The sequence below is a fragment of the Emys orbicularis genome, chromosome 5 (assembly GCF_028017835.1).
Source record: "Emys orbicularis isolate rEmyOrb1 chromosome 5, rEmyOrb1.hap1, whole genome shotgun sequence".
Lineage (NCBI taxonomy): Eukaryota > Metazoa > Chordata > Testudines > Emydidae > Emys > Emys orbicularis.
The window spans coordinates 125,237,057-125,264,085 of record NC_088687.1 but is presented as its reverse complement, the minus strand read 5'-3'; the positions used below and the strand labels follow the sequence as shown (position 1 = coordinate 125,264,085).

Genomic DNA, 27,029 nt, shown 5'->3' with positions numbered 1-27,029 from the left:
ACGAGAACACTGGTCATTTAAATTAGATATAATTTAAAAAACATATAAAGTATATAAATCCTTGTGCACCATGAATTGTCTGGGGCTAGGAAGAAACTATTCCACAATTGTCCACTAAGAGGTTTCTTGCATCTTCCTGTGAAGCATTTAGTATTGGCCACTGTCAGAAATAGGAGATTGGAATAGATGGTCTGATCTGGTAGGTAATTTATGTACTATTACGAATAGTCCCAGTGACTTCATGGTAATAAGCACCTTGCCTAAAATAAATGTTTGCCTGTCTGCAATACATAAAGGAATCACTTCATTCACCACGGCAACCAAGGGCCTAACCTACATGAAAAATGTAGTGCAGATGCAGCTGGGCAAAATCCTACTATAAGAAAAAGTGCACTGGAAACTTAAGTATCTAGTTAGGGCAGATAGGACACTGGTTTTTAATGTTCTGTGTGAAAGGCATCTGTGCAGTAAACTGCATGTACACCTCTACTTAGATATAACGCTGTCCTCGGGAGCCAAAAAACCGCGTTATATCGAACTTGCTTTGATCCACCGGAGTGCGTAGCCCTGCCCCCCTCCTCCCCCCCGGGAGCACTGCTTTACTGCGTTATATCTGAATTCGTGTTATATCGGGTCGCATTACATCAGGGTAGAGGTATACTCCCATTTATCTATCTTGGTAGGTGAAGGTCTGAGTCAAGCGTGCTGGGATTGAAAGTTAAGGTTTCTGATAGAGTGAGTATCAAAAGTTCTGCTTACATTACTAAGTCATCTCCTGCAGTTTAGAATCGCTTAGAATATGTCCTGAAGTTCTTTCTACTGTGTTGGCTACTTGGGCATTCAGCACCCACAAACCTACAATTAGTCCTTCTAAAAGAAAATACATTCCTATCATCACTAATATATTGATCTTAATGTGTGCCAATGTACAGTATTAGAGAGACAAGGGTGTGTGAGGTAATATATTTTATTGGACCAACTTATGTTGGTGAAAGAGACAAGCTTTAGAGCTATTATTATTATTTTACTACTGATATAATATGTAATGACTTGTAAAACAAAATACAAGAATTATAGAATATGCACACTAAACAATATGATAGTTCTAATTCCTTTTGATGCTATAAAAATAAAGGCTGTGTGAATGCAAATTCGTTATTTTTTTGAAACCAGCTCCTCTCTCCTTCCCCCCAAAATTTGTGGAAACAGGATGCAATTGTTACATTTTAATTTGAATTGAAGTCAATTAATGTTAATCATTGGTAAATTTGAATCAGTCTCATGATCTGAATCATAGATTAATTTTTTTAATTTTCATGTGTACATGATAGCAATTAAACATAGTGCCTTGTGTAATTCTTCACCATATTCCATGATATTAAATGACTGAATCTTTGACCTTTGCTGCAGCAAATGACCAAAGATAAGTGCAGCCAAATTACTGCAGAAAGTTAAATTTGAATATTTTACCAGCTTTCTCTTCGGTTTCAATAATTCATAGCAGACCCACAATTTAAGTATTGTACTTTCCTACATTTTTCTCTCCCGCGTCATTGATTTGTGCATGAACAGTGTTATTTATTATTTATTTTGAAAGCTTTTTTCAGAAACCCCAGGAGATGAAGCTTGTTTCCATTCCTCCAGGCTAGTAGTAATATCAAACAAATACCATAATAATAATAATTAATAATAAATTAATAATACCCCCACAACCCAGCAATAGTGTGTTGAACAGAGAGAGAGTAAAAAAATCAAGTTATAGATTGTATGTATTTGTTCTAAGTAGTCATGGTCTTTAAAAACTTGCTCTAAAATTTAATGCTTTCATAATTTTATTTTAAAGGTATTTTAATACTCATGAAATTGCTGGATTAATTGATATAGCGAATACAGTCCTAGTTATCCACAAAACAGGCAATATAAGTACAATTTGCTCCACCAATGTGCCTCAACCAGATGACAGAAAGTCCTGGAAAGTGGTTAATTAGATCTCAGTGCTCATTCAGTTGTTGATTTTGCTGTAATAACATGGCCAACAAGATTGCCAGTTGTGGTGGTAATGTTTTTTTGTACCTTGAATTTCTGTCCACTGGGAACGGGACTGAGATCACTAACTCATTTGAGATCATTTTCAGTGACTTCTGATCTGGGCTGGATTTAAACTAGTGTCTTAGAGATGAAAAAAGTCTGTATCTTATTAAATAGTTCCTGAGCCTATTTAGTTTGTATAAGTGTAAGCGGGGGAATGGTCCCGCTCTTGTGGGGAACTTTCCTGGCTTCTGCACTACCCCTGTGGAATCGGATAGTGAAAGGACCTGAGTCCTCACTCCCGCGTCCTTTACCCAGATGCCTGCCTGACCTTGAAGACTCCTCTTCCATGCGGCAGAGTCCTTGTAACCTTAATAAGGTGGTCCCAGGATTCCTGGGAGGCTTAACCCCCAGTCTTGTCATGGCCACTTAGGACAGGGGGTAGAGTGTCCCCAGTCCGGAGTACTCTCTCCACAACGGCCACTACCCTGGCCCACTGAGCACTACATTAAGTTCAAACCAAATACAATTTATTAAAGAGCAAGACAGTAAGAAAAATAAGGAAAAAATTAGACAGGTTAAAGGAAACAAGTAATCCTGCCCTGTTGGCACGGGGAAACCACAAACAGCAGTCTTTGTGAACTTCCCTCATATCCCAGTCTATTCTTCACATGTCCCAGGCCTCCTTCTCAAGCACTGGCTGTGCTACGGTGACACTGTGGGTCAGACACCTGCTCTGGCAGTTGCCACACACCCTCAGGCTCTAGCTGGCAGGAACCCTTCTCCCCAACATCGGCCCTCCCAGCGGGGTCATGGTCCCCCTCCAAGTCCAGCCTGCAAGACCTCTTGTTTGACGATATCTCCTTGCACTGGGCCCTCTGCCCAGGGTCCCCCCTCACTCTTCCCAGCTGTTCACCGCACTCGGCTCCGGTGTTACTTGTGGCACAGAGGGCGTTCACTCCCCAGCTCTGGGCCCCCAGCTCCCCACTGTAACTCAGCCCTGGCTCCCTGTCAGCTCGGCTGGTCTGTGCTGCCCCTGGCTCTGGACTGCTCTGGCTCTGTGCTGCTGCATTAATTTTTGCTTATTGCCCGTGACCTGTCCGTGATTTTTACTAAAAATATCCATGACAAAATCTGAGCCTTATTCATGGGTCCTATCACCCCTCTACTGCCTCTTGGGTTAGACTAAGTAGATACGTGATAACACACTATACTAGCATTACTCTGGTCCTGTCCATTTCTAAAGAATTTAATATTTCAGTAAAAAGAATCTTGCGTTTAGTTGCAAAGAAAACCCTCCAATGACTTGATCCTATGTTGACTCACTAAGTTGGGAGATAGTAGCAGTGAGCTTAATTCATCCCTGCTGTTGATTTCAATTGAGCTACATTAGGGATAAATGTGGTCTGATAGAGGTTAGAGGCCTCAGCTGTCCCTCTCTTCTACTCAGACTCCACTTCCAATCTCGGCAAAAGATTCTAAAATGAGAGGAGTGAACTCTGAAACCGGTGATGACCATTTAATACTAACATTCTTAGCAATTTTACTGTTGATCATTTTATCAGAAAGCTTTTGTGGGGCAGAGTTAGAACATAAGAACTACCATACTGAGTCAGACCAAAGGTCCATCTAGCTCAGTATCCTGTCTTCCAACAGTGGCCAATGCCAGGTGCCCCAGAGGGAATGAACAGAACAGGAAATCATCAAGTGATCCATCCCCTGTCGCCCATTCCCAGCTTCTGGCAAAATCATAATAATGGACAACTGTGATACAGGGGGAGTAATTTGAGTGCTGTTGTAGAGACAGAGTTGGAATAAAATGCTATTGTTTTACCCAATGCGGCCTTTGTTTGCCTCTATATGCCATGTTTCCACTTCTTTTCTGTGGTTCTGGACTCCCACTCCCTATCTTTTCCTCTCCCCTCGGTATCATCCCTTTGTCTTTCTCCACCCCAGAGTCCAGATTCCATCAGCTTCACTGCTGCCCCTTTTAAGTCAGCAGAGTGCTCCGGCCCAGTTTGCAGTGGGGATCAATATTCCCAGTCTGTTGCTGAAGTAAGCAGCAACAGAAGCAAGACAGAAATCCACACACTGCATTTAGAGTGAGAGGAGTGTTCGGACACCTATTTAGTTCTGAATAATAGCATCTTCTAGCAGTGGCTGGACAAATCTGTGGATATTTCTTCAAAAGTGTGATAGTACTACACAAAGGGAGGGCCATGGTGCACAGCTGAACTTAAGCATAAAGAATAAAATCCTGACACATTTACTCAAGCAAAACTCCTGCTCCCTTTAATGGGAATTTTGCTGGAGTAAGGATGTGAGATTTAGCTCAAAATCATAATAATGGATGACTGTGATACAGGGGGAGTAATTTGAGTACTGTTGTAGAGACAAAGAGGCTGATGACATCTGAAAGCAGAGCGGTAGTCGTCAAAGAATCTGATTCAGAACAGAATAGTCCTGCCCTTAAACGTCTCTACTCAGTCAGAAAGAGCCCAGTGTTCCTAATTTAGACTTCGAAGTTCAATAAACAGCAGCTCCCACTGAAAACCCACATTTTAATTATCATTACAGTCTTTATTTAGTATTTACCCTAAGATTGTGAGTTTATTGATAATACAATTTGAGATGTTCTGCATTAAAACAATGAAATCTGAGCACATTAGGCCTTGCCAATACATAGCACTGCACAGTTGTAACTTGCATGGGGAAACCCTTGTGAAGTATATAGAGGTGTACAGTGTGTACCTAGCAATGTGTGGCAATAGAAGAAAAATACTTTTATTGCAAAGAATTTTAACAACTAAACAAAAAAGTATTTGGTATTAAGTTGATAATTTACTGTCTGTCCTATAGCTAGATATTGTGTAACAAAGAAGCCATGTGTCAAAGATAACATTGTGTCAATGGTCTGATCTGATTGTGAAATCACAGCAGCAGTTTTCAAAGCATGTATGACATTAAAATTTTGAATGCATAGAGAGAATAAGAATACAGATTGTGCTGTGCAAGCTTGGCTATTCATTGCTATAATATGCAGCTCACCTGTAGCTGGAAAAGCTCATCAGACCTTGAAAGTTCAGAGAAGAACACTAACTACTTAAAAACCCAAACAAACTAATTTGTTGTTCTTTACTTCCCTCCCACCAGTAGTTGTCACTTCATCCTAGTCTGCTAGCCACATGCTGGACCAGGGGTCGGCAACCTTTCAGAAGTGGTGTGCCGAGTCTTCATTTATTCACTCTTATTTAAGGTTTCGTGTGCCAGTAATACATTTTAACGTTTTTAGAAGGTCTCTTTCTATAAGTCTATAATATATAACTAAACTATTGTTGTATGTAAAGTGAATAAGGTTTTTAAAATGTTTAAGATGCTTCATTTAAAATTAAATTAAAATGCAGAGCCCCCCGGACAGGTGGCCAGGACCCGGGCAGTGTGGGTGCCACTGAAAATCGGCTTGCGTGCCGCCTTCGGCACGCGTGCCATAGGTTGCCTACCCCTGTGCTGGACCATTGGAAAGGAAGAACTTCAATTTTTCCACACTCCCATCTCTATTTGTCACCATTGTTATCATGTTAAAGTTTATTTTCCTCTAACGGTCCTAACGGCAGCTGAAGCAGTGGGTGTTATATCTTCCTACCATCAGATGGACCCAGGAAAAAGTGTGTTGTGGTATTCCCCAAGAAAAGGACTGTACAGCTATCCAAGCCCAGTACTTTTCCTGTTTCCAGAAGGTGGAAATCTCTTTCTGTTTGGCAGAACCAGCCTGGAATTCAATTAAAAATATACAAAAACAGCATTTTAAAATTGTTATTAGTTAAATTAAACAACTTTAAATGTGCTGGAAACATGTTTTTCAGGTTGGTCTGAAGTAAACAGGATGAAATTCAATAAGGACAAATGCAAGAAGGAACAATCAGTTGCACATATACAAAATGGGAAATGACTGCCTAGGGAGGAGTACTGCGGAAAGGGATCTGGGGGTCATAGTGGATCACAAGCTACATATGAGTCAAGACTGTAACACTGTTGCAAAAAAAAAAAAAAAAAAAAAAGCAAACATCATTCTGGGATTTATTAGCAGGAATGTTGTAAGCAAGACACAAGAAGTAATTCTTCCGCTCTACTCCATGCTGATTAGGCCTCAACTGGAGTATTGTGTCCAGTTCTGGGCGCCACACTTCAGGAAAGATGTGGACAAATTGGAGAAAGTCCAGAGAAGAGCCACAAAAATGATTAAAGGTTTAGAAAACATGACCTATGAGGGAAGATTGAAAAAAATGGGTTTGTTTATCTGGAGAAGAGAAGACTGACGGGGGACACAACAGTTTTCATGTATATAAAAGGTTGTTACAGGGAGAAGTGAGAAAAATTGTTCTTTAACCTCTGACATTAGGAAAAACTTCCTGTCAGGGTGGTTAAGCACTGGAATAAATTGCCTACAGAGGTTGTGGAATCTCCATCATTGGAGATTTTTAAGAACAAGTTAGACAAATATCTGTCAGAGATGGTCTAGATAACATTTAGTCCAGCCTTGAGTTCAGGGGACTGGACTAGAAGACCTCCTGAGGTCCCTTCCAGTCCTATGATTCTATGCTTCTATGTAAAATCAACTGATTTATTAAACAAAGGAAGTATTAAGTGTATTTAGTGATTAGACAGATTGGTTCTGGTCACCATGGGCCAGATTTTCAAAGGTATTTAGATGCCTAAAGATGTAGATAGATGCTTAGTGGGGTTTCCAAAAGTGCGTAAGTAGGGTAGGTGCCTGATTCCCATTGAAATCAATGGGAATTAAAGAAATAATCAACATAGGCATTTTTGAAAAACCCTTTAGACAGCTGCATCTTTATCTGCATGTTTAGGTGCCTAAATCTGAAAATCTTGAAAATCTGGCCTCACATCCTTCATATTTTTAGAATTAGTAGATCTTCTTTTCTTCCACCTGGCTTTTATTAATACATTGGAAGAGGAAACAAGCATTTGTGCTTTTTCAACTTCCAATCAGTTTCTCGACTTTAAATGACTAGTCCAAATGAAGGAAATATTCTCTCTCCGATTTCTATCTTAACTGAAACTAAAAATAATTAAAGCAAAAGTTTGTCTGCACAACAGAAACTAAAAGTACATAATTTGGAAAATGTAAATACCAACATTAGGTCCATCATAAAGACTGAGAACAATACGGATACTTAGTAATGCAGACATGACATTGAGACATATTTTAAAGCTTGATTTTGACCAAAGAAATTAAAGATGTTTCTGCCCTGATTCTGTATATAATTAAAAAACCAGGACCCTTTAATTCATTAAAATTTGAGGCAGGCTCACTGATATTATTTTTATTTATATAAATGATTTTAATGGATTATGGTGAGTTTAGGCCTTAACATAGGGTGTCATAATTTCAAATTTAATTTTAAACAGATTTATTTAAAAAAATCATTTAATTTAGATTCTAAAACTCTGATTTGAATAATATTCAGTTGTGTGTGTGTGTGTGTGTGTGTGTGTATGTATAGATAGATAGATAGATAGATAAAACATTGATTTATATCCACTCTGGGCATTATGATGATCATCATAGCCATTCAGAACTTTTCAGCATCTTCAGATCCTCCTCCTCCAGATTCCCCTGCTACTTTATCTAAGGGAGAATTTCCATTATCTGTTAGAGTAAAGCCTATGACATAGTTGGTCAGTTCTAATTCCATTTACAGAGGGATGGGGTACTCTCACTAGCCCAGTGGTCTCCAACCTTTTTACGCACAAGATCACTTTTTGAATTTAAGTGCAACCTAGGATCTGCCCCTCTCTGCAGGCACTGCTCCTGCAGCTCCCATTGGCCGCAGTTCCCTGTTCCCAGCCAATGGGAGCTGCAGGGGTGGTGCTTGTAGGCAAGAGCAGCGTGTGGAGACTCCTGGCCCTCCTTCTCCCGGGGCCTCAGGGGCGTGCTGGCCGCTTCTGGGAGCGGCGCGGGGCCAGGGCAGGCAGGGAGCCTGCCTTAGCCCCACCGCCGGACTTTTAGCGTCCAGAGATCGTGATCGACTGGCAGAGGCTCCAGGATCAACCAGTTGATTGCAATTGACTGGTTGGTGACCACTGCACTAGCTCTTATTAAAATATGCTGTTTTAAACCCTGATCAGATTTGTCATTTTGTAAGAGGGAGCAACCAGCACTGTTATAACAAGTGTATTCATTATCAATTATTTAAATGGATTCTCTTCACTAGCAGAAGCTGTTATTTTTTAGTACTGATATTGAACTCAACTTGTGGTAATGTGCACCTTTTCACCACTGGACAAAATCATGAAAATAAACTGATGATCTCACTTGATATCAAAGGCCAAAAACTGCTATCTAATTTTATCCTTATTAAGGATTTTTAGTTTGCCTGTAAAATGATCAGTGTTATCTTTTGTGACTGAAACAGATTTTTGAGATAGAGGTTTAAGATCTGTATGAAATGCTTGTTTCTGTGTTATCAGACCTTTCTCTTGTATGCCTTTACAGGAAATTAAAATGCATGACTGATAGTGAAACCGTCGCACCTGACTGGCCTTATTACAAAACCATTGATAGAATCCTGTCTAAAGTAACAGACCACAGTGATGTGAAAATGCATGAAAGTCAGCAACCAGGCCCTTCTACATCACAGACTGAGGCCTCGCAGTCTCCATCAGCTAAGTCTACACCTCTGTACTTGCCATATAACCAGTTTACTTATGAAGGAAGGGAAGAATGTTTTGAAGATGAACATTCAGAGAGCTCATCAAGCTTACTTTCTTATAAGTTGAGGTGGAATTTTTTATTTTCCTTTCTCATATTTCATACATTAGACTAGTTCTGTTGTGTAATTGGAAAACTCTAGAATGTTTACATTAATCACTCTTGCCATTGCTTTTCTTAAGTCACAAATGAGATGAGTTTGCTGGTCTTTACCTAAACAGCTAGACTAAGGGTTTCGTTTTTGTCTATGGGGTACGTCAGCACCACAAAATGCCACGCAATATTGTCAACATTTAGCATGGGTCCCTCTGCTTATGAGAGGTATAGCATTTCTACCAAGGTAGGAGTGGCCCAGACTAGTACTGCAGTGCATACATATAACAATGTAGGAATTATTACATGTTTCTTAGCTGCATTTTGCCTTGCTCTAGCCATTGCTATTACCTTCAATATGAGTATGAAATTTCAGTAGGCTCAACTATTATTAAAATGTGTGTGTGTGTGAGAGAGAGAGCGCGCATGCTTTAAAAATGCAAATCAAGTATTTGTTCAGACTTGATGAAATTATCAGTTATGCTTCAGTTTTCCAACAAACATCTTTTAAAGTGCATTGCAGCCACTTTTAAATATAATTAAATAATATGAGGAATACAAACATGCTTTTCCGTTGTTGATAACATTTGAATCCCCTGGACAGCATGATTTCAGCCTAAAGCAGTGTTGTAGACACGACTCACATTTCAGACTTCACTGCTCTCAGTTTTCATCCTAAAAATGTGGTGGAAATAAGAACCGATTGCAGTCTTCTGTCTGTCAGAAGAAAATATTAAGTTCATCGTAGAGATCCTTATCGTGAGTCTGTGCAATACAAAGGTTTTATGGATAACAGTAAAATTACAAATCAATCATGCAATCATGAAACTGTTGAACTAGAATCAAAACCACACAAACTAGTCTGGATTAATGGGCTTTCAGGCCTACGTTTGAGAGCTGAGGGAGTAGAGCTGAGACTACTTCTTTCAATGAGTTTAGCTGTCCCCAAGCAGCTGATGATTTTAAATGTATTTCCTGTTTGCAAGTATTTACAGAGTAATGTCTGTGAATAACTCTTGGTCTGTAGCCATATATCAATTCACAAGTCATTCTTGTACAATTAGCAGTTCATTGTAAGTATTTGATGTCTGATATTCTTGACTGGATCAGCATAACTCCTAGAATCCTGTTTCTTTTGCAAACTCAAAATTTGATTTCTGCAAATATTCTTTAATAACATAAAATGAATTGTGTCTGCAAACACATCTACCTGTAAATGCAATCACTAGAATATTTGCTAACACAAACAAGGTATTTTAAAAAAATGTTTAAGGTATTCATCCATCTCGCTTGAGGAAAAACTGCAGGATGTTTGCACCTTGGACTGCCAGCAGCTAAAAGTGATACTTGTGATAGGTATTACAGCCTTTTGTATCTGGGAATAGAATGACCCTCATTTTGCATTAGAAGTATTTCTGGGTGGGTTATAAAAGCATAATGTAAAAGATGCAGCTGTGTGAAAGGGAGTCATGAAAGAAATGGTTACTTATTGAAACTATGGTTCTTTGAGATATGATGCCAACATGTATTCCACTTAGGTATGTGCTTGACCAGCACATTGGAGCAGGATAAATTTGCCTAGCAGTACCCATAGAGGGGCGGCACTTGCATCTTGTGGCCATAACTCCTCCTTTGGCTATGTGATGTAGTGCTGCCATGCCCCTCCCTCAGTTCCTTCTCACCAAACGCCCGGACACAAGACTCCGATGCAGAGGGGATGGAGCGTGGGTCATGGAATACATATTGGATTCAAAGAACACGTTACAGTAAGTAACAAGTTGTTTCTTCTTCAAGTAGATGCAGACGTGTATTCCACTTAGGTGACTCACAAGAAGTATCCCTCGCCAGGAAATAGCGCTCGTAGTCTACCTAAATAAGGACTGCGGGCCCACGGTACTATAGCTTGCATCCGCCCTGGAAGATGTGGTTATGGCATAATGGTTTGTGAATGTATGTATCAATGACCACACAGCAGCCCTGCAAATGTCAAAATATGGAAATGTCCCTGAGGCATGCTATGGATGTTCCTTGCGCCCTCGTAGAATGAACTCACATCTGCTGAGGGAGCATAGCCGAGGCTATTTCATATGCATTTTTGATGCAGGATGTTATCCATTTGGAGATCATCTACAAAGAGACCACATGACCCTTCATGCGATCTGCACATGACCCAAACAAATGAGGTAAAGCATGAAACGGTCTAGTCCTGTCCAGATAAAAGATGTCCATCACTGGACATCTAAGGTATGGAGATGCTGCTCCTCCAGAGATGAGTGCGGCTTAGAAGAGAACACAGGTAAATATACCATGTGGTTCAAATGAAACTGAGAGACCACTTTAGACAAAAATTGAGAGTGGATCATAAAGTCACCTTGTCTTTGGAAAATTGTGTATAAGGAGGCTCTGCTATAAGAGCCTGCAGCTCTCTCACTCTCCTTGCAGAGGTTATCGCTTCCAGGAATGCAGTTTTCTGACACAAAACAGAAAGGGACAAGCCACCAGGGGCTTAATGACCACACAGAAAATCATTTCCATTTAGCTGGATAGGCCATCCTAGTGGATGCTTTTCTACTGTTAAGGAGGACCTGTTGGACAGCTGCCAAACACTGCTCTTCCTTCTCATTCAGCCATACAGCAGACACACTGTGAGATGCAGGGAGCTGAGTGCAGGATGCAAGGTGTGTGTTGGTTCTGAGTGAGTAAGTTGGGATGGGGAGGAAGCGGTATGGGAGGCTGAATAGAGTGCAAAAAGGTCGGACAACCAGCACTGTCTTGGCCATGCTGGGGCGATGAGAATGAGCATGGCCCATCTGCCTTGAGCTTGAGGATGACCTGAGGTATGATCAGGATTGGGGGAAAGGCATACAGGACAGCCAACTGCCAGATGAGGTGGAAAGCATCAGACAGGGAGCCTGTAGTTGAGGCCCTCTTAAGAGCAGAACAGATGACGTTTCCTGTTGTCCCTTGTAGCAAACAGGTTGATCATTGGGATGCCCCAAGCAGTGAAGATGACCCAAAGGTCATTTGCCTTCAGGGACCATTCGTGACTCAGGGAAAAATACCTGTTGAGATGCTCTGCGAGATAATTCTGAACCCCAGGCAAGTGAATGGCTATCAGAGCAATGCATCCGACAAAGTGGGCATTCACCCATGAAAGCTTATGCTCCAATACATCTGTTAGTCTTAAAGGTGCCACAGGACTCTCTGTTGCTTTTTACAGATCCAGACTAACACGGCTACCCCTCTGATACTTATCAGAGCAATATTCTCCTTGATGCAGAACTGCCACAGCCTGATCGCCTCTAGGCATAGCAACCCAGAGTGTGCTCCCCTTTGTTTGTTTGTTCACATATTACATCGTGGTGGTATTGTCAGTAAGTATGTGAACCACTTGAATCTGTGACATAGTACCAAAAAGCTTGACGCGCATTGTAGATGGTCCAAAGCTCCAGCACAGTTTGGATGTATCTGAGGCCTCCTGCTCCAATCACAGTCCCTGTACTTTCAGTGACCCCAGGTGCACCCCACAATGCATCAGGGAGGCATCGGTAATAAGTGACTTGGTTCTGAGTGTGTAAGTTGGCAAGGGCAGGACAAAGGGAATGCCTTGGCAAACATTCTCTGGACCCATCCACAATGGCAAGGAGTCCAGGACCAGTGAAGGAAGATGAACCAGTTAGTCTAGGGGATGAAAAGTAGGAAGGTAGACTGTCCTGAGCCACATTTGAAGGGGGCAAAGTTGCAACCTTGCAAACTGGATCACCTGCATGAAAGCAGACATGTGGTCCAAGGCCTCAGATACATCCAAACTGTCATGGAAGGCTAAGACTGCAGACTAAGGCAAAGATGGTGAATTCTCTGACAATGGTTGGTGGGCAAAAATGTTCTAGATGTCATGGACTCTAACAGGGCCCCAATAAACTTAATTTTTGAGTGTAGGCTAAGGTTGACTTTCTGGTGTTCAGGATTGAGACCCAGATGGTCGAGAAAGCATAGTGTGGTGCCAACATGAGTAAGAACTTTGTCTCTGGATTTGTCTCTCAGTAACCAGTTGTCCAGATATGAATTCCCTTCTTCCTGAGATATGCCATAACAACAACGACCGTGCATTCAGTAAAAACCTGGGGGCTGAAGAGAGGCCGAATGGAAGCACTGTGTACTCAATGTGGTGTTCTGCCACAACGAATCAAAAGAACTTTCTGTGGCTCAGCAAAATCATGACATGAAAGTAGTTGTCCTGAAGGTCCAGAGCAGCAAACCAGTCATTCTGAGGCAATGCAGGAAGAACAGTCGATAGAGTGACCATTGGGAACTTCATGTACCTGATATATTTGCTGTGAAGGTCAAGGATGGGTATTACCCCTCCCTTGCCTTTGGGTATCAGGAGTAGAAGCCATGACCCCGGTGTTCTGGTGGAACCTCCTCCACTGCTCCCAAAGCCAGCAGACAACGGACCTGCTCAAGGAACAGTATCCAGGGGGCTCCTGAAGAGGGAGGGGAAGCAGGTGTGGAGAGGAACTTGGCATAACCCAATCTGATGGTGCTTAGGAACCAGCTGTCAGTGGTGATCGAGCCCCAAGCATTGTAAAAGTGTGCCAGCTTGTCCCCAGTGGGGAGAGATGAGAAGGGAGGAGCAATGACTGGAACAGTGCTCTAGACCAAGGAGTCAAAATGCATGCTTGAAGGGTGCCAGGGGAAGTCATGTGGACTGGCCGAACCCCAAGCCCAACTGATTTCTGATCTCTCTCTCTTTCTGGGGTAGTTTGGTGCCTTGGAGGAGGAAAAGGCTGACCAAATGGGCACTGAGGACAATATTGCTGCTGCTGTTGAAGACGATAGTGGTGCCTCTGCACTGTTTTTTAATATGACTGCTCAGTAATCAGGCAGTCAGATTCTGAGATGCTGGGTTGCCATGGAACAGATTGCCCTGTGATAGTAAATCCAGAGTGAATTGTAGTGGTAGTGGTGGGGCTGCAGACAGGTCTGAAAAAACAAGCTTGTCTGGGCCAGGGCTGGTCAAAATCATTGTAGCTTGCTGTTGCTGCAACTGTTGGATCTTGCGTGTTATCATGGGAAAAGGAGGGAATGCAAATAGAAGAGCCTTTGGCCACATGTGGGAGAAGATGTCGATTCTCCTGGCCCAAAGATCTCTGCTCCTGCTATAGAAGTTATTTGTATTGATGTTGGAGCTGGATGCAAAGAAATCCCATATTAGTTTCCCAAAAGTCAGGACTATGTGGTTGACCTCCCTCTGGTGGAGACATCACACCCCTTGGACTGCTCTTCTGTGGCTGAGGTATCTTCCATGGAATTCAGTTTCCCTTTGATATGCATGGTTCGAACTGACAATGTTTCTCTCAGCCTAACTGAAAAAGGTTATGGTTTTCGTTTGTAACAAGCATGACTGTGTGCCCCCTTGTCCATTCATGTATGTCATGGCAGTTGTATTGTCTGTGAATACAAGTATGTGTCTGGGAAGGAGTGCCTGAAGGGCTAGACAAATCACTCGCAGTTCCAAATGATTAATGGTGTAATGAGATTCTGTCCCTCACCTTGTACTATGTGTTGGGTTCTGTGAACTCCCATCCCCTCAAACTAGCATCCATCATTATGGTGTCCCTCTTCGGATGTAACCACCATCTGAGGGACCATTTACTGTGGAAGGAAGTCTTACAGAGAGTAGGGGAGCTCAATATGTAGTAGTGTAAACAATTGAAATGAAAATTTGCCCATGAGGGTAGGTATAGAACGAAAACGAATATAGTACTATGTAGTAGTAAGTCCTTCATGCAGGAGTGTGGGCTGTGAAGGATCTTGTATGTTTGCTCCATAATCCACGCCTGCCTGTCTCTGGAGAGGAAAGCCCAGAGTGTGGAGTGTGGTGTTCAGTAAACCCCCCAGGTGTTCTATGGTCTGTGTAGGGATGATCTGGCTTTTCTTTGGATTGATTATAAACCCATGCTGTTGAAAGGTATGTACTGTCAATTGAGCATCCCTGACTGACTTCTGTAGGGAAGGGACTCTTACAGGATAACATCAAAATGTAGGGATGCCACTATTACCAGCAGGACCCTTCTGAATACTGTAGGGATGGTGGCATGCCAAAAAGAAGGGCATTGTATGGCATGTGCAGAGTGTACTATGCAAATTGGAGGTACTGTCTGTGGGTTGGAAAGATGGGGGTGAGGAGATATGTGCACATCAAGTCCATGGAGGTTAGGAAATTCCCCAGTGTGATGGGTGCCAGGGTGGATTAAGCGGTCTCCTTTTGGACTTGTGAGAGTGAATTGACTTGTTGAGTCTTTAAATCTAGAACAGCTTCTTGATTATTGAGAGAGAAGAATTCTGGGGCAGAAGGTCCTTCTAAGTTCTACGGCATAACCCTGGAAATGATGTCTCTCCCACATTTGTCTGTGGTGGAGGCAAACCAGGTGAGAACAAAAAGAGAGAGATGGCCTCACAGGGGAAGGTTGTGGAGCCATTGATTATTCTTAAGAGCATTCGTGGAGAGGGTGTGTCAAAATTTATTGGAGCTGGCTTTCCCCCAACTATTCTTAGATAATCTGTTGTGTCTCCAACCATATCTGTATGAAGCTCCATAACCTTGAATGGGCTGCCTAGAGTGAAAAGACGGGTTAAAAACTCTTCTGAGTTTGTTAGGGGAGCTCAATATGAGGAGAGGAGGAGGAGACAGATTTTTTTGGTTTGTCCTGTGATTTGGAGCAGGTCTTTCTATTGGTTCCCTGACAAAGTTTTCCCCCGAGGACATGAAAACCGAAACCTGTTCTGTGGAAATAGCTGCCTTCCATGTCAGTGGCCAAATACACCCTCTTGCCACTGCATTGGACACCATTGATCAGGCGGAGAACCTGAAAGCATCTGAAAGCAGAGCATATATTAGAGATTTTCTTTGAGGAGCCCAATCCTTTGTATCTTTTCACTTTTTTGGGAATGTCTGAGAGGATTCAATATAAGCAAGTACTGCTTTGGCAAAAATAGGTGGCTGTTGCTGAGGCACTAAGTGGTGCTGAGGCCACTTCATAGCCTCTGCAGACAACTGATTCCACCTCCTGTCAGTAGGAAGCCCCCTTCGGTGGGGAGGACAGTGTCCTTGATGAGAGTTGACAAGACTGCGTCCATTTTAGGTAAAACCACCAAGAACACTTTTTTTGACTGGTGGAAGTTATAGATTTTTGCTCTTTTTGTCAGACTCTTTGACTTAGCCAGGTTTTCCCATTCCGCTTTTACGGCCTTAAGGTGTAAGGCCAGGATGAGAATGTAAGTGTCAGTTGTAGAGTTCACTGGAAATTATTTATGGGTATTTTGACTCTTTGACATCCTTCTTTTTGGCTGACTATCAAGGAAGATAACCAATAAGGCAATTGCTTTTCTCAGAATAGACTTATAAAACTGTCCAGGGAAAAAGAGTTCCGGGTGATCATCTTGGATTTCCTTCACCTCAGATTCTTTATTATCTGCTTTCTGGTCCCTTTTTTCCACCACCTGGACACCAGGGAGAAGGATGGGGAAATGGATGAAGAGTGGCCTGTATGTTTGTCTCCTTCTGTGCCTGTTTCTTCTGTGGGATGAGGGCCCTAAGATGGCTGCTGCTGAGGCTCTGCCAAGAGCCTGTTCTAAAATAGCTGCCTGGCTCCAAAATGGCCACATCAACCCCACTGTAAAGGGAGGAAGGGGCAGTGGTGGAATACTGGTTTCTCTGTGACACTGTTGGTTCTCGGGACCCCTGAGGGTCAGAGGGGGTGCAGCACGGCCTGTGGCAGGTCCCTGGTTATATGCGCTGCCCCTTGTCATGGTGCTTTGTCTGCTGGAGGGGTGACTGGAGCCCCAAGGAGTTACCCTGAGCCAGTTCTGTTGGCTGGAGCTCCTGGATCCTCCATGGTCTGTCCTCCTGCAATGGGACATCTGGTGATGCAGCCAGTCTGCATCAGTGGCCATGGAGTGAGCCCCTGGTGGCCAGGGCACTTTTGTCAATGTTTTGCCTTTCTGGACCACTCATCTGTCCACAGCTGCCACCATGCTATCCTGTTGGGGTGGGCTGGTGGCCTGCTTTCTAACCATGATATCACCAAGGTTGAGGGTGCAAAAATGAACTCTTTCCCTTTTAATATACTTGGCCAAGGGTGCTGAGCACAGGGTACTGACCCTGCCCTTTCCCTTCTTTTTTGCTTTTTCATCCATTGCCAGGAGCTAATTTGAGAGGAGGAGCTTGGTAAAAAGCCACAAATGCCCAGAACCCTGTAGAGTAAATTTAAATGACCTTTAAAAAGCTAGTAACTCCAAACTAAAAGAGTGGAGAGCTGAAGGAAAGAGACCCTAAAACAAAAAGGAAAAAGAAGAAACGATTAATCAGGTTATGGACAGTCTACAGAGGACCTGACTCCTAGGCTACTTTACCTTTGGAGGCAGAGAAAATTCTGGAGGGGATCTTCAGTGGGAGGAATTATCCGGAGGGTCAACCCAGCCAATCAAAACATCTGCCTCCTACAGTCTGGGGGACTGAAGAACCCATCCCTTGCAGTGAGAATACTGGTGGCTGTTTTATATTCGCTCCAGTGCAATAGTGGAAGATTTCTCTAAATAGTTTGTGTAGAAAAGGCCACTCAAAGCAAGATTTCATGATACACTGGTAACTACAGTTTCTACTATTGCTACTACTAGTAGAGCTGCACCAGTAGTGAATTTTGTCCATAAAATTTGCAAATGTAGATGCAGTCCTAAGTTATCTGTGGCATGTGGTATAATAGCAGGTTCATAACAGTTCTTGTTCCAACTGATTAGGAAAACCATGTGACAAGTTGCATGAAAGCACTAGCTAAGTTTCATTGTAGTGTGGTCAGGCCAAAAATGGTAAGAAAAGGTTTCGGTTTTCTGAGGTGGATGTTGTCCTGATTTATACAGGCCTTACCACACTCTGCTGTGGCTGAACAGGAGTTAAACAGTTTGGCCAGCAAGTGTAGAGGTGTTAAAAGCTGTGCTCTAGCTAAGAGACCTAAGTTAAAATGTGTTTTGAACTCACTTCTAAATGATTTGATTTCGTTCTCACTAGTTGGCCAAATAGTGTTAGAATCTGGTTCAGTCAAAAACAATTTAAGCTGTGCTTACCCAGTTGTTAAACTCCAAGGACTGTGTGCAGTCCAAATTATTCTAATTTCAAAGGGTATGTAACCAGTTAATTACATAGGTAGCTATAAATGTGCTGGATGTCCATATGGCAGTTAACCATGTTTTGCTTTTGCCATCAGCCTAGGCTTATAGTCTTCCTGTAACTGTGGCTATTTGACTATGTTGGCTCGTCTTACTTTCTCCCACCAATCTGGGTGATAGGACCTCCCAAATATATTACTCCCTATAGTACTAATGTGCATGCCTTCTGGACACTCTATCCCCTGCTGCAGTAGTATAAGAGGGCTACCCAGATTTCCCCACAATGCAGTATTACAAACCCCATTTAAACAAACATGGTAGATGTGGATGTGCACAAGTTGGACACACAGTTGTGCTGTGAAAAAAGTTGCTCTGTAGACACAACTTGATGGTTTTGAATAACTGTGTCAGATGAGTGACATGGCCTGCTTGTACATGCAGTTGTTGTCCTTCATGACCAAAGATGACACAAACCTGCAGTATAAATGGTGCCTATCTCTGGAAGGGGATAAAAAGAGGGAGTTGTTACTGTCATAAGGTATTTTTTTTAAAGCTATATAGATTGACCTCTTTAGAGAAGCCTGAATCCTACCATTCTATCAATTCTCTTGATAATAATTTAAATTGAGAAGGGTGGAGATTCTTATATTTTGACTGACATGAAATGCTGCTAATGACAACTGCTGGATTAAAGTCACTGGCAGTTGCCACGTTGAGAGAGAAGCTATTTGTTTTAGCGGTAGTATGGAAAATACTGAGCTAAGAAGTGATTTTGTCTTGAGGAATTAACATATCATCCTATATATCAGCAACAGTTGGGAATGAGCAGCAAGGGAGAGAAGAATTAACTATAGAATTTGGATCCATTCTGATTTTTTGTATGTCCTTTTCACTAAAGGGACAATGTCGTCTTAATCTATTTAGTTTTTTAAAAATGAATTAAAAGCAGTATTGGGTCCTTGAGTGAAAAATAGCTTGCGTCCGTCCCTAAGTCCTCCCATCAACTTTGGTATTTTTATCCCTGTATGTTTCTATTTTTAAAATGTTTCTCTCTCTCCTGTTGGTTTCTGAAACGCACAGAAGCAGGAAAAACTAACTATAGTGAAACTATACACAGAGCTGTCAAATGCACAAAGTAAACTGAAAATAATTTTCTCTTTTTTAGTTATAGTTATCTTAAGTGTAACTTGCAACAATAAATGAGTAAAAAATTTCAAACAGGTGTTTTTTAAACCTTTAAACTTTTGAAAACTTTTAAGTTCTCAAAAATAGCTTTTGTGTGGCAGCATTGTCAGCTTCCCAAATATCCTTTAATGCAGCAGAAGGCAGTTGTCTATCTTATGACAATTTTTTAAAATACTGGATTTAATATTCAACTCTCATAATATTAGAAAAAGTGCCAAGATTTACATTTTGATCAGTACAAATATATATTCTTTTTTAAAGCAAAAAATAGTTTAAGCTAGATGTGTGCATTTTGTTTGAATTCCTTAGAGTCTGAGACCCTCTTGTAAAAAAATCTTACATTTTGCTGCTGAGCTGTAATGTGACTAATGAGAACAAATGAATTTTCTAGTACTTTGTAGATGAGATAAATATTCGGAATCTCTGTTTTCTTTTAATGGGGCACCTATTGTTATTTGAGTCTTGCTCTTGGGAACTAACAGAATTTGCATTATATTGCAATAACCATGAAACATCTGACAGCCTTATGTAATAGTGTATTCTACTGACCCCCCTCCTTCCCCAAAAAAATCATACTGCCAACTACACTATAAATAGATTTTATCTGATTGAAAACATATTTTCTCTCTGAGGAAGAATTTATATGCCTGACTGTTAATTGTTAAAATAGTGACAAAACACAATTTATAGACTTGTTTATGTCACTGAGGTGCCATCTATATTGCCATTTCTCTCGTATTGGGAGGGGGTTAGGAAGGAACTATTTAATAGATTTTAACACCAGGAGGGGTCATTATATCATCTAGTCTGACCTATTGTATAACCCAGACCATATAATTTCACTCAGTTATTCCAGTATTGAGCCCAATTACTTGTTTTTATCTAAATCATGTATTCCAGAAAGGTGTTCAGTCTTGATTTGAAGACATCAAGAGATAGATAATCCACCATTTTCCTGGTAGTCCGTTCCAATGATTAATCACAAATATTTTTATTCTGAATTTGCCTGGCTTTAACTTCCAGCCACTGGTTCTTGTTATGCCTTTCTGCACTAGACCAAAGAGCCCTTTAGTGCCCAGTATTTTCTCTCCTTGAAGGTACTTATTCATCAGGATCAAGTCACCTCTTTATCTTCCTTTTGATAAACTAACAAGATGTAGCTCTTTTAGGCATTTTCTCCAGCCCACAAATAATTTTTCTGGCTCTTCTCTTTACCCTCTCCAATTTTTCAGCATCTTTTAAAAAATGTGCACACCAAAAATGAACACAATATTCTAGTACGGGTCTCACCAATGCCATACACACAAGTAAAATCACCTTCCTACTCACTACTCCCCTGTTAATACATCCAATGCATTAGCCATTTTTTGCCACAGCATCATCTTTGGAACTCATGTTGAGGAGTTTGTCCACTATGAAACCTAAATCTATTTCAGTCACTGTTTTCCAGGATACAGACCCCTGTTATGTAGTGCATTCTTCATTCCTAGATGTCTGACCTTGCATTTGGCTGTATTAAAACACATTTTGTTTGATTGGGCCTACCTTACTAGGAGAACAGATCACTCTAAATGACTGCCCTGTCCTCATCATTATTTACTATTCTGCCAATCATCATCTCCAAATTTTATCAGCAATTATTTTCTCTATTTCCTTCCAGATCATCATACCAGCAGTTGCTCTTGTTCTCCAACTGTATTGCCTCTACAGAGCCACATGCTAGGAGATTTGTGCTTAGCCACATGGTCACAGAAACCTTTTGAGCAGTGATTGGCAGTTGAGAGGCACACACAATTGTCTTGATTCCTATTTTCCATAGATTGAGGATACAAATACCCCTTTCATTCCCCCCCCTTAAGTCTCCCAATTTTTCTCCACTTCTTGAAGCACCTTTTTACAAGTAGGTTCTGAAGGAGAATGAACAAGGGGGAAGGTCAGTGTGGTTCTTTGGCGGCAATACATTTGGGGAACAAGAGTTACTGTTTGTCTGTAACCTCCCTTTCTTCTTCATTACCATTGCTGCCGCAAAGCCCCAGTGTAGAAGACTGACTAGCACTGACCATCCAGAGGTGGTGCACTGAAGGGGGACCATTGCTAATTGAGTAACAATTTGAACACTATATTCCAAAACCTAGAAACTGCTCTTGATACACCATTGAGCAAATAGTGATTCGTGAAGGTGTGACACACAACCCCCCCACCCAAAAATAAAATAAAATAAAAAAAAGTAACAGTCCTACAGATTTCAGATAAGGACATACAGCAGGTCCATGCTATTAAAGATGCTATCTCCCTAGTTGAGGGAGCTCTGACACATCCAGGCAGAGGAACATCAGCTAGTTTATAACATGACTGCATGTGTAGTCTTATCCACCTATGTAGCCTTTGAGTTGACTTAACTCATAGATTTTTCTCCAAAGATCAGAAATAGTCTATTTGATTTTCTGAAGAACTTTATTTTGTCTAGTAGTATTTAATTTCTCTTACCACACACCTCCCCATATGGTGGTGGATTTCTGGGAAAACTACAGGCAACAATTTAAAGACTGATTGAGGGACACAGAGAGAGTACCGCAAGGGCACGATTTGAGATTTGGCTTACACCACAGTGGGAACAACCTTATTGGTGCAGAGCTCTGCAGGATCTGTAACAGTGGGCTACAATCTTGCCCTAAAGTAGCAGTGCCTGATGATGAGATGTTTACTGCAGCTATGGAGTTAGAATTCCAAGTCCAGGATAAATATATTTTTAACAAGATGGGTTCTTCAAAGATAGCAACCAACCTCTCACAATAAAACTTTGGTGCTTAAAGGGTAAGAAATATCTGGATAAAAGGCTAATATTCTGCCTTGCATTATGTAAAGTTAAACCCTTGTTAAAAACAAGGAAATTCCTGGGTCTTTTCCAGAAGCTCAGTAGTAACTTTTTCTAAATGCTATAACTGTAAAAATGCACTTTCTTAAAGCTATGGTAGGATAAAGTTGGTTTTTATCAGCCCTAGTAGACATAACTTGATCAAGAAAGGGCTATAGAATTTTAGGCCCCAGATATAGTTTAACAGTTGTATGAATTTAATGTTGAAAAAATATTTGTATTTCAGAGCTGAAGAAAGACCAGTTAAGAAAAGAAAGCTTCAAAGCTGTAGTTTCCAAAAGAAGAAACTAAAACTAATGGAAGCCATGTTGGAAGAACAAAAGAAGTTAAGCAGAGCTATGGAAGAAACCTGTAGGGAGGTGCGCAGGATCCTGGATCAGCAAAACATCATTCAAGTTCAAAGCCTGCAGCTACAGGAGAGAATGATGAACCTACTGGAGAAAATGATCTCCAAGTCTAATGTGTAGTTTCCTTTGTGAATGCTGCTTAACTACACTATTTAACAATGTTATAGAAATCCACTATCACACACCTTATGTGTGTGTCTGTTGCCCTTTTCCCATGTTTTCTAAAATCTTAGTGTAATCCTAGTGAAACAAAGAGAACAGTTAATGCAGGGTGAGAGCTATCCAGGATCTTGTGGAGTTAAGTAATAACAATGAGGAAATTGGTGCAATATATACCTAATTGTAACTATTTTTGTACTGAATGGTTAAGGGACGAGTAGCTCTGGAAAATGAAATTTACTGTACTATTTATGCTAAGGTCAGGTATTCTTTTACAAGCAGCAGTGTTGTGGACTGCTTCATACCAAGGTCTGCAACCTGACCTACTGTGGGAGAATACAGTAGTGTATTTTCCAGACACATTCACTGCATTTCTGACTTTGTCCAAGCCAGACTCAGTTTTGAAACACATGCAGTGGTTGTGTGGTGTGAACTATGATTCTTATGAAGAACTAGTTAAGATCACCAAACACATGTCATTTTAAACTCCATGCAAAAATGAATAATGCTCAAAAATGAAATATTAAATATCTACCCAAATACACTTTTGATAAAAAAAATAAAAACTATATACTGAATACTAAACTGTATTGAAAGTACTTGAAGTTGCTTTTGATATTAAATGTATAATTTTTTTCATTTTTAACTGGAATCTGTTGACTTTATGATCAACGAACAATTAGAAAACTGTTTATTCTCTATCATAAAAGAAACATATTGTACAGCGTGTATACTATATATACAGTATATATATAAAATCTCCCTCAAGTGAAATAAAGACAAAGATAACCTTATTTATTATTTGCTGGGCAGATAGTGTGCTTGGGATAGTGCAAAATAGTGGAATATATTGCTACTGCCCCAAGGAGTTTTCATTCTAAAACACAATACAGAGATCTAATACCCTGAATGACCCAAATATATGGCTATCTCAAAGTGTGGCAGAACATTTATTTTTAATAACACTTTTCCAGAACAATCTCTCTTGTTGGTGAAATAATTTTTATATAGTACATGGAAGTAGTACGTTATAAGGAGTAGTTTAAATGAAGGGAGGGTGGTCAACATTAATATACCACAAGAGGCAGCTGAAACCTTAAAGGATGGTATAGAAGTCATCAAGATGAAGTACTAGCAGCATTATTGTCTTTATTTATAGAGTATTTCATTAAAAATCACCTTGAACAAATAACTCAGATCTAGATTAACTGAACTGCTGATGTGCTATCTCTTTGAGAAACAAATATTTCTACTGTCAGGTTAACGCTGCTCCTGCTGTATTTGTGAAGCAAGAGTTGCCCATCTAAGGACTGATTAGACTCAATCATAAGAGAGTATTCTTATTAGTGGCTACAGACCAGAATTCTCAAATAGTGCTTTGCATATATATATAATAGTACTTGGTTTCAGAGTAGCAGCCGGGTTAGTCTGTATCCGCAAAAAGAACAGGAGTACTTGTGGCACCTTAGACACTAACAAATTTATTTGAGCATAAACCTTCGTGGGCTACAGCCTACTTCATTGGATGCATAGAATGGAACACACAGAAAGAAGATATTTATACATACAGAGAACATGAAAAGGTGGAAGTAGCCATACCAACTGTAAGAGGCCAATCAATTGAGATGAACTGTCATCAGCAGGAGAAAAAAAACTTTTGAAGTGATAATCGAGATGACCCATAGAAGGTGTGAGGATAACTTAACATGGGGAAATAGATTCAATTATTGTAATGACCCAACCATTCCCAGTCTCTGTTTAAACCTAAGTTAATTGTATCTAATTTGTATATTAATTCAAGTTCAGCAGTCTCTCTTTGAAGTCTGTTTGTGAAGTTTTTTTGTTGCAAAATTGCCACCTTCAAGTCTGTCACTGAGTGGTTAGAGAGGTTGAAGTGTTCTCCCACTGGTTTTTGAATGTTATGATTCCTGATGTCAGATTTGTGTCCATTTATTCTTTTGCGTAGAGATTGTCCAGTTTGGCCAATGTATATGGCAGAGGGGTATTGCTGGCACATGATGACATATATCACGTTGGTAGATGTGCAGGTGAACGAGCCCCTGATGGCATGGCTGATGTGATTAGGTCCTATGATGGTGTCACTTGAATAGATATGTGGAAGAGTTGGCATCGGGCTTTGTTGCAAGGATAGGTTAGTGTTTATGTTGTATGGTGTGGAGTTGCTGGTGAGTATTAGATTCTGTATGCTGTCTGTAAGCGAGGACTGGCCTGTCTCCCAAGATCTGTGAGAGTGAGGGATAATCTTTCAGGATAGGTTGTAGATCTTTGATGATGTGCTGGAGAGGTTTTAGTTGTGGGCTGAAGATGACGGCAAGTGGCATTCTGTTATTTTCTTTGTTGGGCCTGTCCTGTAGTAGGTGACTTCTGGGTACTCTTTTGGCTCTGTCAATCTGTTTTTTCACTTCAGCAGGTGGGTATTGTAGTTTTAAGAATGCTTGATAGAGATCTTGTAGGTGTTTATCTCTATCAGAGGGATTGGAGCAAATGCGGTTGTATCTTAGAGCTTGGCTGTAGACAATGGATCGTGTGGTGTGTCCTGGATGAAAGCTGGAGGCATGTAGGTAAGTATAGCGGTCAGTAGGTTTCCGGTATAGGGTGGTGTTTATATCACCATTGTATATGTATAAATATCTGTATGTATAAATATCTTCTGTCTGTGTGTTCCATTCTATGCATCCGATGAAGTAGACTGTAGCCCACGAAAGCTTATGCTCAAATAAATTTGTTAGTCTCTAAGGTGCTACAAGTACTCCTGTTCTTTTTGCATAATAGTGCTTGTCATCCAAGCATTTCAAAGCACTTGACATTTAATTTAACCCTCAGAACACCTCTGTGATGTAGATAATATTGATCATGTACACAGGTTAAATATAAGGAAACTATTGTTCATATACCCATGTTAAATACAGAGAAACTAGAGATACATTGCTATTTTTAGCAGTATATTATTCCAGCTACCTCCCTTTTGCTAGAGCCTCTGCCACAGGAAAACACTCATAGCAGGAAGAGGATCTGGCAGTTCCCCGCTGCTAGAGTCTGTCTCTGCTGTAGTACTCCTGGGGGAATTCTGGGCAAAAAAATAAAAATTCTGTGCACAATATTTTTAAATTCTGCAAAATTCTGCATATTTTATTTGTCAAAATAACACAATATAATCACACCAGTTTCGATTATTTTGATAATGTATTTAAGCTACAATACCCTGGATGGAGAATGGCAGTGGGGAGCATTGGAGGAGCATTAGACCCCCTTTGTCTAATAGTAATGTAGCTAGGTTTGACCATTTATTTCTAGTTATTAGTCAATAAATATAAGCAACCATATGCTCAGTATGCATATCATAGGCAAGTGAGGGCTGAGGCATCAAACTCACAATTTATATTGGCTATTGACCATCTTCAGAAAGGTCAGTAGTAAACAGTTCATGAAGCACATTTTGATAGGAAATTTTTTCAGTTCAAAAATTTCGACCGGTTCTTATCACTAAAGCATCACAAGCTTATAAATGCATACTGTCATTTACAATAAGGCCCTTTGCATCACTCTGGCAATGTAAAGGGGCCTTAAAACTTTTACACCTGCTTTATGCTCCTGGGGGAATTGATGGGAACAATTCACTAACAACAATGGGAACAACTAAGCAGGCAGGCTGCAACATTATGCTCTGCCTGAGGGGACAGAGCCTGCCTCATGCCTACCTCCAAATACCCCAAAGCCCTGCCCCTCCACACCAAGCATGCTGCAATAGCAAGCCAGAGGGACAGCCTCTTTTGTTCACTCATTCACATGCCTGAGCAGCCTCAGTCACCCCGATGGTGATTAACGTTTCCCTGTGCCCAGTTCCCTCCCACGCTGATTTATGTCTCTGCCCGCTGCTCTGCTCTGCCTGGGAGGAGCAAGTGACTGCTCTTGTGGCTTCTCTTTGCTTCCCCTGAGAAGTATTTTTTTATTGTTATGGGGAAGCAAAGAAATCTGTGGACGACATGAATTCTGCACCCGCGCAGTGATGCAGAATGCCTCCAGGAGTAGCTGCAGGGAAAGGCTGTGCCAGCTTCTGGCTGCTTAAATCTTTCCCTGCTGGCTTCCTGCTTTGCCAACTCCCTACTGCTGGCACTTTTCCCTGCTGTAGGGAAAGACTCTGGCTGGGGGAGGCAGTTGGGAAAGCCCACTGCCTCCCCTCTCCCAGCAGTGGGGAGCTGCTGAAGCTTTTCACTGATACAAGCTACACACCACAGTGTGGACACAGCTTGCTTTTCTCACCGCAGCATGTAGCTACATAGACCTTACATGTCACTGCCATCAGTGTGTAATGTAGCTGTAGCCTAAGGGTATGTCTACACAGCAGCTGGGAGGGTTCTTCCCAGCATGAGTAGTCAGACATGCTAGTTCTGCTCAAACTAGTATGCTAAAATTAGTAGTGTGA

General features: G+C 41.1%; 1 protein-coding gene across 1 annotated transcript in view; it reads left to right on the top strand.

Annotated features, from left to right (window-relative positions):
• Nucleotides 1-22,546, top strand: part of MSANTD1 (Myb/SANT DNA binding domain containing 1) — a 65,401-nt gene extending 42,855 nt beyond the window's left edge. The window contains exons 3-4 of the mRNA XM_065405822.1: nucleotides 8,546-8,830; nucleotides 22,306-22,546. Coding sequence (XP_065261894.1) covers nucleotides 8,546-8,830; nucleotides 22,306-22,546 — 526 coding nt within the window. The remainder of the gene's footprint in view (nucleotides 1-8,545; nucleotides 8,831-22,305) is intronic.
• Nucleotides 22,547-27,029: the final 4,483 nt, after the last annotated feature.